The 13,455-nt window shown below is 37.5% G+C and overlaps 1 protein-coding gene across 2 annotated transcripts in view; it reads right to left on the reverse strand.

The window, feature by feature from the left end:
* TRMT11 (tRNA methyltransferase 11 homolog) overlaps window positions 1-13,455 on the reverse strand; it is a 59,556-nt gene extending 46,101 nt beyond the window's left edge. Inside the window, exons 1-7 of one of the 2 annotated variants that reach the window (XM_047102699.1) lie at window positions 13,377-13,455; window positions 6,748-6,813; window positions 5,129-5,202; window positions 3,688-3,769; window positions 3,506-3,598; window positions 3,146-3,280; window positions 2,288-2,444 (exon numbers count right to left, since the gene is read on the reverse strand). In XM_047102699.1, the coding sequence (XP_046958655.1) occupies window positions 2,288-2,444; window positions 3,146-3,280; window positions 3,506-3,598; window positions 3,688-3,769; window positions 5,129-5,202; window positions 6,748-6,813; window positions 13,377-13,448 (679 nt within the window). In that variant the 5' untranslated portion in view covers window positions 13,449-13,455. Of the gene's footprint in view, window positions 1-2,287; window positions 2,445-3,145; window positions 3,281-3,505; window positions 3,599-3,687; window positions 3,770-5,128; window positions 5,203-6,747; window positions 6,814-13,117; window positions 13,284-13,376 lie in introns of those variants that run through there. The other variant, XM_047102697.1, reaches the window with a different exon arrangement.

Below are 13,455 nucleotides of genomic sequence, written 5' to 3' on the forward strand. Positions count from 1 at the left end.
AAGAAGGCACATGTAAAAATGGAATAGGGATAGGCAAGAAAGAAATCTGTCAGCATAGACCAGAATTTGCAGTGTACATGAACATGTAGGAACATGTATCTGCATACACATTTATACACATAATGTGCTCATACACACACAAGTGTCCTAGCTTCCCTGCTGAAAGAGTTGAGAAACAAAGATGTCTAACACCCAGACCTTGGTGGTCTCTAATCCCATTTTCACTAAAAGAAACAATGGTTTCTTAGAGAAATGACTGATTCCAGGATTTGGGCAGGTAAAAAGATAAGCCAGAAAGTACGAAAGTGCTCAAAAATAAGATAGAAATGTGTCACAAAGATCCAGTGCAAAAGGGCTCTCACTTGGCAAATGTGGGACAATTTGAGCAACAAAATAAGTAATGGATTATAGACCACTAAGGAGAAATAAGGGAATCTACAAGTTTTATTAATAATAAATACATAGAAGAGAAGAAAGGGCTCTTGCTTAAAATAAAATGAGTGTCAAAGGGTTGTTGTGGGGGGAATGCTGTTATTGGAAATCATCCCTTTGTAACCATCAAAGTTAAGACTGGTTCAGGCAAGAATCATCAATGAGTGCTAAACCTGACAACCTGACAGGGGTGAGGGTAATTTAGATGTGGAATAGAATATTTATGTGGTTTTAACGTGTCTCCCTGAAAAAACATAAAAAGAAAACAAATAATAAAGCAAAATGAGGCCAAGCATTAATAATAGTTTAATCTGCGTCAAGTATATGCCAGTGTTCTCTGTTATATTTTTATTCTTAGATCTTTACTATAAGTTTGGTATTATTTCCAACAAGAGTTTAACAAAAAAGTGGGGAGAGGGAGCGCCTGGGTGGCTCAGTCAGTTAAGCATCCGACTCATGATTTCAGCTCAGGTCATGATCTCACAGTCATGGGTTCAAGCCCCACATGGGGCTCTGCGCTGACAACATGGAGCCTGGAACCTGATTGGAATTCTGCCCCCCCACCCCCTATCTCTCTTCCTCCCTCCCTCCCCTCCCTCCCATGTGCTTGCTCTCTCTTTCTCTCTCAAAATAAAATAAACTTAAACAAAAAGTGGGGGGAGGCACTTAGGATAATGAAGAAAGAAACAAACAGATAATATGTTCGATGTGGGATATATGGAGACACTGGTGGAGTGGGGAAGACAGACTCACTAGCAGATTAATTCAACAACAAACACAGAAAATCATTGCAAGTTGGAAATCTCTTGACTTTGATACTATTTCTTCCTAATCACATGTGGAGACATTCTTCAAGTTAGTTTATGGTATAATAGTTGGCCGACAGATCCTAATACAGATAGGATAGCAGTCAAGGGCCTGAGCTTTGGAGTCAGACTGCTTAAGTTTGAATCTCATGAAATTTATACACTGTATAACCTTAGCTAAGTCACATAACCTCTCCCTGTGCCATAATCTCCTCAGGAAGATTTTTTTCTTTCTAATTCAACGTTAGCTATTGCATCAACACTGCTTCCCAAGTTTCTGATGAGGAAAGACAGCTACAGGGAGAAACTCCAACCACAAATATAATTTGTTCCTACATAATCTGAATTACAATGAATTTAGCCAGACAATCCTAAATGCTAGTATCCCCTAGGCATGAATAAGACCCAGCAAAACATGGGGTGAAGCAGGAAAATGTCTTCACAGAGCCATATGAGGTAAATTTGGAATTTTAAGTCTTCTACACACAGTTAATTATACGGACATCTAATCAAGTGTGTACAGAAAACCCAGATTGCAGCCTCAGCAGCCAGGCTCTAGCCCATTGGTAATTAGTCACTTTTCTTACTTTCACACTTACTTATAGACCTCTATAAACCAAACCAAAGATAAGACACATTACCCATTTTTTTCCATGTAAATATATGGTTATCAATTTTAAATGATGAACACATTTTTTTGTCTTGTCACTCAAGTCTTTTTTCCACCCAAGAGTTCTCCTACTTAAATAAACTATATAGCTGCAAAACACTTCCACAGTGCATGGTATTGCAGTGGACAGTATGCTTCTCCACCTAGTGGCTTACCTGGGGAAAAAGTTCACAAAATTGTATCAGCATTATCTTTGAAGTGGTGAAAGTGTTACATACAGGGCTATTACACAAATATCTGGTTGTCTCTTAGCCACTGTCTTATGATAATTATGATTATTGTCCAAATGTACTAATCTTTTAGCAAAAATATTACTATGACCTTGACTAATATAGACAAGTAACATCTATGCACTATTTTAACAGTTAAATAAAAATACCTGTTCCAACAAACGGATCAAAGACAATATCATTTTCTTTCACTTTTCCATGGTTGGCCATGATAAATGATAAACCAGCATCCATGCTTGTATTTCCAATAAAGTGTCTCTTTTTAACACTGTATGACTCAATAAGCTCTCTCTGTCCATCTGCAATCTAGATCAGAGATTCTTCAAATTAGTGTAACTGCATAACAGAGTTAAGATCATTATTCACAAAACCACAGGATCTGAATGATAAGAACTTCTTTCCACTTACCATTGCTCTAAACTTGTTCCTTTAAAAACTGTGACTGAAGTGATTATGGACAATTACCTTGTATTTCATAATGGTTGCAAATGACTTTGACTTTTCAAACTAAATTTGCATTGAATTTGAATGCAATAATTCCAGGGGTTGATGGTGAATAAACTTTAGCCACCTCTTTTTTTTCTGCTAAATAACAATATTCTGTAACATAAGGCTCAGCTTCCATTACCCACTTACAGCCTTAGGGGAAGTGGGCAGAACTGCTCTGCTGTAATCTCATTTCTTTTCAGTAGGCAAGCTCAAATTCGAGAGCTCCACAAAGGAGATCCCTCAGCTATCACAGCACTCTGCCTTCTCTCTGCTTAAAAAGCAATTCAGACTTTCAGACAAGTCTTACATTATTTTTTCCCCCATATACCATCTCCTACCTAGACCCTGTATCTAACAAGCCTCTTGCACTTCACAGGAATCTCTGAAAAAACAAACAGAACACATAACCACATATTTCCCACCAATTTTAATTCACACAGTAGTTCTGAGCCTTCGAAGGTCGAACATTAAGCTTTTAAAGAAACGATCTGAAATAGGTAACAAGAACACCTGCTTACCCATCTACCAAAATAAATATTATGTGGATTCTCAGGGATGCAGTTTGGGTCCAAGCCATAATCCTCCAATATAGAGAATATATGCTGTGGCTTCTTTAAATTCACTTTTCCTTCAAATGGCAGAAATTCAAGTGCCTAAAAAATAAAAGTAATTCTCATGTCTCATTAGAATAGTAAAGGAAAAATAGTGCTTACAGAATAATACCTATCTTGTAAGTTTGGTATCAGCATTAAGACAAAACATGAAAATGACCTAGCACACAGTGTACTACAAAACAAGCACTTAGCAGAGCTGAGTACTATCACCTATCAACAGCAGCCAGACTACATTTGATTTTGATTTTAGCTAAATTCACTTACATCTATTCGTTTGACTTTTTCTTCTTGTGACAATGTTTTATTAAATGTGTGAATCTTTATTTTATATGTAGAATCTGAATGTAGGAATGGAACCTAAAATAAAAGCAGATAAATTCTTTTAAGTTTAGTAGTTCTACAGTATATGTAAATATACCTATATAAAACCGCATTTCACTACGTACCATCTTCTCCGCAGGGTAGTTTTTAAGAGAACTATACAGCTCCTCCGGAGATTTTCCATGACCCCATAGTTCAAATATGGACCTAGGAAATAAATGATTAGTACTAAATTCAGTAAAGAAATCAGCTCGTGCAGTAATATATAACAATTACTCCCCTAGTTCGTTATGCTTGCTCCACTAATACAATACAGTAATACTATCACCTGAATTTTCTAAGCTAGAAATAATGTGTCCTAAAAATCAACATAGCTTTAGTTCAAATTACACAGAGAAGTTTCACTTTATACAGAAGGAGGGAAATTTAACATGAGTCAAGATTTTTCCAGGTTTTCATCATTGTATTCTTATACTAGAATACAAATCATGCAGTAACATCATTTATTTTAGTGAAACAGGTGAAAAGGTGCAGTAAATCCAATTTTCCCAAAGTCTTCTCCATAAGACAAAAAGAAAAAAGACCAGCTAAAATGTTACTATTAATAATACTTAGCTAATACTAACATTTAGTAACTAGTAGTTACTCTCCTAACGATTACAAAAAGCAAATTACTATAAAAAAAAAAAAAATCCAGGGCACCTCGGTGGCTGTCTGACTTCATCTCAGGTCATGATCTCACGGTTTGTGGGTTCAAGCCCTGCATCAAGCTCTGTGCTGACAGCTCAGAGACTGGAGCCTACTTTGGATTCTGTGTCTCCCTCTCTCTGTGCCCCTCCCCCTCTTGCGCTCTGTGTCTGTCTATCAAAAATTAATACATGTTCAAAAAAAATTTTTTTAATCCTAAAGCTTCCACCAATTTCCAGGAACATTTAGACAATTACAAGCAAATTTCATACAAACATTGCAAGCAAGAATTCATTGTAATGGAACTGCATTCTACATAGTAGCACAGTTTTGTGCATCTAAATTCAAACTACTTTGTAACTGTAATTAATGCTGCCATTAGGATTGAGAATATTATCCTTTGAAAACGAACTCTTCCTTTCCTTTCCACACAAGAGATGATAGTCAGGATTCTGCTAACAAATAAAATATCAAAACATATTTTATGGCAGTCCTCACTTTTTGTCATTTCAACTTGAATCAGCTCACCCAACTAAAAGCCATCTAGCTTTTGTATACTTTGGTTATAATTAAATGTGGCATTTATCCTCTAAAATAACAGCATTTACATCTTATACCATATTCCTGTTTATACAGAAGTTTAAAAACATTATCCCAAAACAATTATTTATGCATTCCACCACTAAGATTCCCCCACCCTGCTTCAGCAGAGAACTCCCTGTTCTACCACCACCATCCAGTGGCAAATTCATGTAACTGCAAGCTACAGTGAGCTCCCCACAACTAACCCCTTCTATTCTCTGCCACTAGAGCAAAAAAGGACAGAGTAGTAGAAGTATGGTGTACAACCTGCAGGAAAACATTATAAGTTTCTCTTACTTGGCACACACTGTCCGTTTCATTAAGTTTCTGGCAATATCTTCAGAGGGAATGCTAAGAATCCAAAAAGGAGACTGAAAAAAAATAACAATATATACAACTTACTTGTAACTGGTTTTATGGCCTCATATGCTTCTATTCAAGAAGTCAATAAGGAGAGATTCCTATCTGCAACGTCTATGTAAGAATACCTGATCTGACTCTAACCAAAATAAAAATTGCTCCAATAGTAAAAAAGTGAATTATTTTAACAGGTTATTTGTTAGGATACTAAACTACAGCATCAGAACATTTTTATAAATGACTATAAATGCAAAGATCAGCAAATACACAGTTAAGATTAATTCTGTATGTGTTCTCTTATGTATTTTGACCAAAATAATTAATGCAAAGGATGCATATTTTACCCCAAAGTATAATCTCGGAATTTTTTTATTGTTATCATTCCTTATAATGCAGCTATTTTATTTTTAACTTCTAAGTAATGTATTTCTTGAATGATCCCTCTCTTTTAGGTAGTTGTGGCCATCTGAGTGGGTAGATGAGGAACTCTGAAATAACTATGATGGAAAATCATAGGGTACGTTATTAAATTATCATTATTTATTATTTTATCTAAGGAAAACAGTTCCAGGCGCCCCAGGAGGGTTTACCAATCCCCTGTCTCAACCCTCAAGATTAAGGCACTTTTATCTCCACCCAAATAACACCTTACCAGAACACATAAACACAAAGCAGCCTCCTGACCTCAGTTCAACACTTTCACCCAATTATATCCACAATCTCCCTCTTTTCCGCCTCCCTCAATACACGAAAGTCAATCAGGAGTAAAGTCCAACCGTAGCCGACTTTCAACTAAGTTCTCTCATTTTTTGGAAGAAATCCTCCCTTCCATACCCTGTCTTTCTTCTTCCAATATTTATACTAGTCTACAGAAAAATTTCAATGGAAATATTATATAACCCTGTTAGTGATGAAGGCTACGTAGCAATACGTGCCTATTAATAATATTAATCATATGTTAATAATTAATATTAATAATATCAAGTGAAAAAGAGACTGCAGAAGTTCATAGTATTGGAACTGAAGGGGAAAAAGCATACGAAAAGAGACTGGAAGGCAGTACCCTCAAATTATAAGTCATGTGAAAGAATTGTCAATGACTTTTTTTCTATTTTCCAAACTTCTCTAATACACTGACAAACTATCAAATACAAAATACAAATCTCATCAATTCACATTCTCATAAATGCACAATTTTAAATTTTTAAATAATTCTCAATATGAGTCTGAAATTCCACTAAATTCTAAATTCTAATCATACCTCATCAATGGAAAACAGCCCTTTTTTTCATTTAAGGGACAGATACCCATTATGGTACAGATGCTGAGCTAAAAATCCTAGTGAACTAAATGAATATTGAAAATAAACTTGAATGACTTTGCAAAACCACAACTTTTTTCCCCAAAAATATACTTTTTATTCAATTCCCCCTAGAAACAGATACAAGCAACTATACAAATATAAATTTAAGATTTGCAGTTTTTCTCTTCAAATACAAGGTTCTACTTATAAATATGTTGCACATGGTCTAATGAAAAATATAAATTCAACTTACCTTTCCATAAGTTTCCTGATTACTGGTGAACTGACCTCCAAAAAGTGAAAGCAAAGACTTTATTTCCTATATTGAAAATATTATAGAAAGAACACATTTTAACACAGGGAACTCAAAGCCTATTAACAGATATAGGTATAATTAGATCTTTTTAAAGAGTGGATTGGTGATCTACCTGAAGCATTTAAGTTTCAACACCAGACAAATTACAACTCTAAGCTCTGAAAAAATTTTACAGCCACACCATGGTAAATAATTTCTGAGAAATTTTAGACAAGAGGATTGCTAAAAGACTTGGTCAGAAAATGCCCTGATTTTAGAAAATATTAGATGACAAAAACTATAGATTAGCAAATCTGACAACTGATCAATAAAATGAATTAGTAAACAAATGAGTTGAGGATTTTCAGACAAGAAGTAAGTGATTAACCAGGAAGCATCACTGTGGATTCATTAAACAGAAGTTAATAGCAAGTGAACTTCCTCTTCTCTCTGGATAAAGTTATAGAACTAGAAAGAGAACGCAGTAGCTACTTTAAAAACATCGGGAATGCAAAGCTGAAATCTGTTCAGATAGTATGTATATTCCATGAAGCAATCACTTTGTGTTGTTAAATACAAGAGGACTATACACATTTTACAATTTGTACTGCTAACAAATTTACTCTCCTCAAATAACATAAAGCAGGTAGAATCCCATTGGTCTCTGTAGGTCTTATGGAGGTAACCTAATTAGAGATGTGTCCCCTCTGCTGGGTGCCTACAGTCCCCTTTCATCCCAACTATAAGGAGCCTTGATCACCAAGCTCATCATGAGCCACAGCCACCATGAGACAGTATACCTAGACCACCTACATCCTCTACTTCAAGACCAAAAAGAATGGAAGGTTTGAGCAACTCATGCCTTTTCTGTTTTTCCTTTTGTCTATGAAATAAATCTTTTTTTTTTTTTAATTCCTGGTAGTAGAAGGAGCTAAATTCAATTGAATTATATGGAGAGACTAAGAACTAGCATAGTCTATCAGTAAATCACTGAAAGTAACCCAAAAGTCATTTTGCAACATGGGTGATACACATTTAAATAGGAGGTATCACTGGACTTGGGAGTCAGATGGGACCACAATTTTATTTTCACCTCTTCCAAATAGGGACCATGTGGTTTTATACAAGACACTTCAGTCCTCCAACTCTTAGTTTTCTCACCTGTAAAATGGGAATCATAGCTACCTCACAAAATAAGGAGGTCTGGGCAACAGGCGCACAGAAATGAGGGTGTTAGTAAAGGAATCAAGATGATGATGACCACAACACTGAAGTCCAGTACCTCAAGAAATCAAGCAAGATTCACAGTTATAATTCTTAAAAGAAAAAAAAAATGAAGTTCTAGATTGAGTTACTTTGATCTAGAATGATTACTGTTCATTCTATATTAAATCATATTGTGAGGTCAGCTTTAAATTTTTTTTAATGTTTATTTTTGAGAGAGCGAGCGAGAAAGAGGGAGACACACAATCCGAAGCAGGCTCTAGCCTCAGAGCTGTCAGCACAGAGCCCGACGTGGGGCTCAAACTCAGACTGCAAAATCATGACCTAAGCTGAAATCAGACGCTCAACTGACTGAGCCACCCAAGCACCCCAAGATCAGCTTTACATTTAAAACATCAAAATTTGCTGCTCCTGAGATATCTTGTTAAAAATTAGTAACAGGCTGGGGTGCCTGGGTGGCTCAGTCAGTTAAGTGTTGTGAGATCATGCCCTGACTGGGGACTCTCTGTGCAGAGCCTGTTTAAGATTCTTTCCCTCTTTTTTCCTCTGCCCTCCCCTGCTTGTGTGTGTGCACTCTCTCAAAAAAGAAAAATAAATAAAAATTAAAATTAAAATTAAAAAAATTAAAAATAAATAAAAATAAAATAATAAAATAAAATATAAAAGTAACAGGCCAAAAACCCACAAAGGTTTTAAAAAACAGTTAAAATTCCTACTTCGGAAAAAAAAAAGTGAAGGATTATTGAAGTTTAGGGCATAGCATTAGCTCTACTACCTAAAACTTAAGCAATGACTTAAAAACGAGATATGATGACCCAAGTTTCAAATTTATGAGCAAAACCTGTATTAAACTACTCAATCCACTTGGAAAAAGCAAAACACAAAATCTTTACTCTTCTTATGGCAAATTGACTTTTCTAGTTGGGAATTTTTCTCCATTAGGAACAAAAGAATTTATATCGGATATAAAAATACAGCCTGATCTGGGGCATGCCTGATGCATTAATTCATACGAGATTTTCAGTTCTTTTAGCCACTCACTTTTTCATACACTTAGTTTGTTTCAGAGCCAGCAATAAAACCCAGATGTCTACTTTTAGTACAATAAGGCAGGCGCCAACTAAAATTGGCCCTGATTAACTCTACAAAGGTAAAACCGGACCACACGTACATTCCTAATCTCTCATTTTAAATCATAAAGGCAGCTACTCATTGCAGCTTTCCTTCTTAGCAGTTCTCATACAGAAGACTGACTCAAAAGTGTTGACAGCCCTTCTGATTCCCTTCCCCAAAAGGATCCTTTCACTCAATTCAATACTTACTGAAAAACTAACATGTGCAAGGCACTAAGCTATGTAAAGATAAACACACATTTTATCCTCAGAGAGCTTACAGTCTAGTAGAACAAAACATTAAACCTAGTAACTGAAATGTGAGGTGTAAAACAGTGAGTGCTCAAAAAGGTATTATATCAGAGTTCAAGAGAGAAAAGATTACTTCAGTTTTAGAAGTTTTCACGGAAACTGACTTAAGCCCGTAATACAGGGAGAATCGGTATAAATGAAAGAGGACTTCCACTTCCACTGATGGCAAACTAGGTAATTCAGATTAAGCCTTCTGAGAAGAACTAGAGAAACCTGGCATCTGAAGGCATAGAGACGTTATAAGAATTACCAAACCAAACTTCAGGAGAAGCCAGAAATCCCAAGGTGCAGCCACTTGCTTCCTGGGGCATTTATCAATTCCAAAAGCAGCTGTGAGGGTGGAAAGTGTTTTTGACAGCTTAATGGAGCTAGAGAAACAGAAGAATATTGGGCCGTCCATGGAGAAGGAAGATAGCTTGATAAACCCCTCAGTCTGGATTGAGATCCCCAAAAGCTACATACCAGAGGAGCATGTGTGAATCAGAACAGAAACAAAACTTAACACCAGAAAATGAGTTCAAGTCACTCTAGATCATTAATGTTGCTACCTTTAAGAGGATTTACATCATCCCAGTCTTCATGTTATTTCTTCAAATAACTTTACAAAGACATCTAGCATATATTTAAAAATAAGCCAGCACCCATATGAAAAAGAACCAAGAGAAACAATACACAAAGGTAGCATACCCACAGGACTCCTTTTATCATATTTAACTATGCTTTCTATATTGAAGGGGATAAAAGACATAATTAAGAATTTTATTAAAGGATAAACACCCATTAAGGAAATTGCGAATTTGAAAAAGAAACAAGTAAAAAAATAAACCTAAAATAGACTAAATACGTGGGTCAATCTCAATGAATACTGATTATGTAAAAATCAATAATAGATCAAACATTGAAATAGGAAAGGGCCACCAGACAAAAGGCAGAACAGACCAAAGCACAAAACTGAGGGCATCATTCAAGGAATGATAGGGATTCACTTCAGGTCTCACTGTGGTGGGGAGCAGGAGAAGTAGGAAGGAGGGGACATGGGGAGGTGGGGGGAGACAGAGAAAAGAACCACGCAATGATAGGCTAATGCCAGACTAAGAAGTTTCAGCCTTGGGACAATGAAAATGTAAAACAGAACTGAGCTTTTTGGGAGATTAAATTGGCACTAGGGTAAGACAATGACTAAGAATAATTTAAGAGAAAGAAAAGAGGTAAAACGTGCAAGTACTGGGGATGCTGTTAAGACTGCAGCCTAGCGACCCATTCTCACTGCACTGCCTGCCTATGGAGCACGTACCCTCCTTGGCCTCTATTTCCACTTCAGTATCCTCTAAGTGATATCCTCTGACACTCCAGAATTCTCTAAAACACCAATGATTACTGGTCACTTACTGGTTTTAAAAAGAAAAAAAAATTGTCATTTCCTGCCTTAAAAAAGAATCAATGGCTCCCCATTAAATCTAAAAATAAGATCCAAATCCCTTGTAATAGTTTCAAAACACTCCAAAATCTGGATCCTACCCATCTCTCCAGCCTCACTGCCCATTACTTCATCCCCACTCCCACACACCCCACACCACCAGCATAATCAACTCCCTCCATGCCTTTACACCTGGTTTTGTGTCTTACTGAAGTGGGCTTTCTAGTCCTCTTTACCAACAAAACAACTCTTTACCAATTAATATCTATTAAAATATTACTTCCTCCATGAAGCCCTACGCCCTGCACCCCTATCTTGCCAATGCACAAGCCCAGCAAAACATCAATCCTGAATCGATGCCACAGTCTCCTTCATAATTCCTAAGGCCAGTGAATTGAGCACAACTGAAGAAAATCAGAGACTCTCAGGCACAATTATAAACACATGATCTTCACCCTCAGCTGGATTTTCAGCATTTGCTCTAACAACTGTGTTCGCAATTTTTTAACCGATCAGCTCCCTATTTTGCTCTCAATGACTATTTTAAATTAAACTATTTTTCTCAACTTCTCCACTCAACTGCTTGGTCCCTAATCTCTCAAGAAATAACCCTGACTCATTCATTACCTAGAAAGCAGACCTTCTGGCAGCCACCCCACATCCAAACTAACTCTCCTTTGTAAGCTGTCTCCTTCTAGTGAAAGGCCAACACCCCCCACTGTGTCCTTATAGCCATTCTCCCCTTCTCTTCAGCCTACAAACTTTGCTTGACCCTAGGCCTCCCTCAACCTGTTAACCAATCTCTTACTTTCCCTTCTTACGCTCTAGACTGCTCTGGAGCAGTCTATCTCTTCTTTTTTCTCAGCGACCATTAAACCAAGCAATCTAGCTTACCCTCCTAAAATTCTACACAACAGCTTTAGCAAAATTCCTAAAAATTTACCCTCCTGATTTCTGTGCCCTCACAGTCTTCCTATTCTGATACTTGCCTATCCTCTTCATGACCTCCTTTTCTCACTTCCCCTCCATATCAGTGCTTTCAAGCACCTCCATTTGGCCCATCACTCTTTCGACACTGTGCTTTCTCTAAATAATTTCACTTTCCCTCCTAGTATCCATTTACTACCAGTATTCATATGCAGAAGCCTCCCAAACATTTATTACCAGTATATTGTACTCTGTGCCTACTCATATATTCACTGCCCAGTCATCTCCACTTATTACACAAACACATCAAATTTGGCATAACCAATATTTAAATCTTTTATCTGCCTGTGCTCTACATTTTAAATGGAGAAGCTCTTATAGGCACCCCAGGAGTCATTCTTAATTGGCCCCTGTTCCCCCCTCCCCCCATATTCAATCATCAAGTCCTGATGATTTCATCACCTAAATATTTTCTCAGTCTATCCCATCCTCTTACCCCCTGCCAGTTCAGGCCTCCTTGATCTATTAATAAAACTATGCCAACAGACTCATAACTGGTCTCTGATTCTAGACTCAAATTCCTCTTAAATCTGTCCTCATTATTGCTGCCAAAGTGATTTTTAAGGAAAAATCTATTGTCACTTCCTAGCTTAAAAATTTTCAGTAAATTTCCCTTACAAGCTAAATACATTTTCTCTTCCCTTCCAGGGTTTTCAAGGCTTTGCATTTTCTGGCCCCTATTTGCCTCTCCTGCTCTCTTCTTGTCACTCTCAGCTACATATTTCATAATCCAGTAATAATAAATTGTAATCCTAATTTACTTACTTCTCTGCTTGGCCTGGCTAACTCATATTCATACTTTAGTTCCTTTCAAGTGTCAAATGGAAGCGATCTTAAAGACCAACATCCTTCACTCCACAGGTGGATTAGATTCCCCTTCTATGCTCTCATACGTCCCTAAGCATCTATCAGTGCACTTACAAATGTTATTTCATAATATGTTTTCACATCTGTTCAGCCCTTAGCCTAAACAGTAAGCTCCTTGAAGACAGAAACAGTCTTTTTCATCTTTATATCCCCAGCGTCCAGCACGTGCAATTACAAGTACTCGGAAAATGTTTCTTGAATGAATAAAACACTTTTTCCAACTTCTCCATTATCTAACTCCTACCACCTACTACCACCATCAGCAATCCCACCCTGCCACACGGGCTCTGACCTACATATTTGCCACTTAAAACACCGCCCTGAGCATTTCTATCGGCTGTCTCTATTCTCCGCTAGACGAAGAGCTCCCGAAGCAAGAGGACCGGTCATATTCACCTAACTCCAATACCTGGCGCATGGGTAGAAGAATGAATGAAAAGATTTGGCAAGGCTGAGAGAGTGCGTCTTGGACTTCTTTCTCACACATCCTCCGCCAAGCTCAGATTCTTCCTAGGGACCGAGGGACTGGGGACCCGTGATATCCCCGACAAGCACACACCCCCGGGTCCCTGCTTGCTCAGGCTGGAACGATCGCCGCCGCCCGCACACCAACCCCCACCGTGCCGTCCTCTCCCGTCCTTAAGTTGTGGAGGTCGCTGCGGGCTCACCGGCAGGCGGAACTCCAGGTGCTCTTGAGCCATGAGCAGCAGATATCTATTCAGGGAGCACGACAGCGCCATTGCAGCC

This window comes from Lynx rufus, unplaced genomic scaffold, assembly GCF_022079265.1.
Source record: "Lynx rufus isolate CCGP_SWC_20201006 ecotype Redwood Valley unplaced genomic scaffold, mLynRuf1.p SCAF_6, whole genome shotgun sequence".
In the NCBI taxonomy this organism is placed as follows: Eukaryota; Metazoa; Chordata; class Mammalia; order Carnivora; family Felidae; genus Lynx; species Lynx rufus.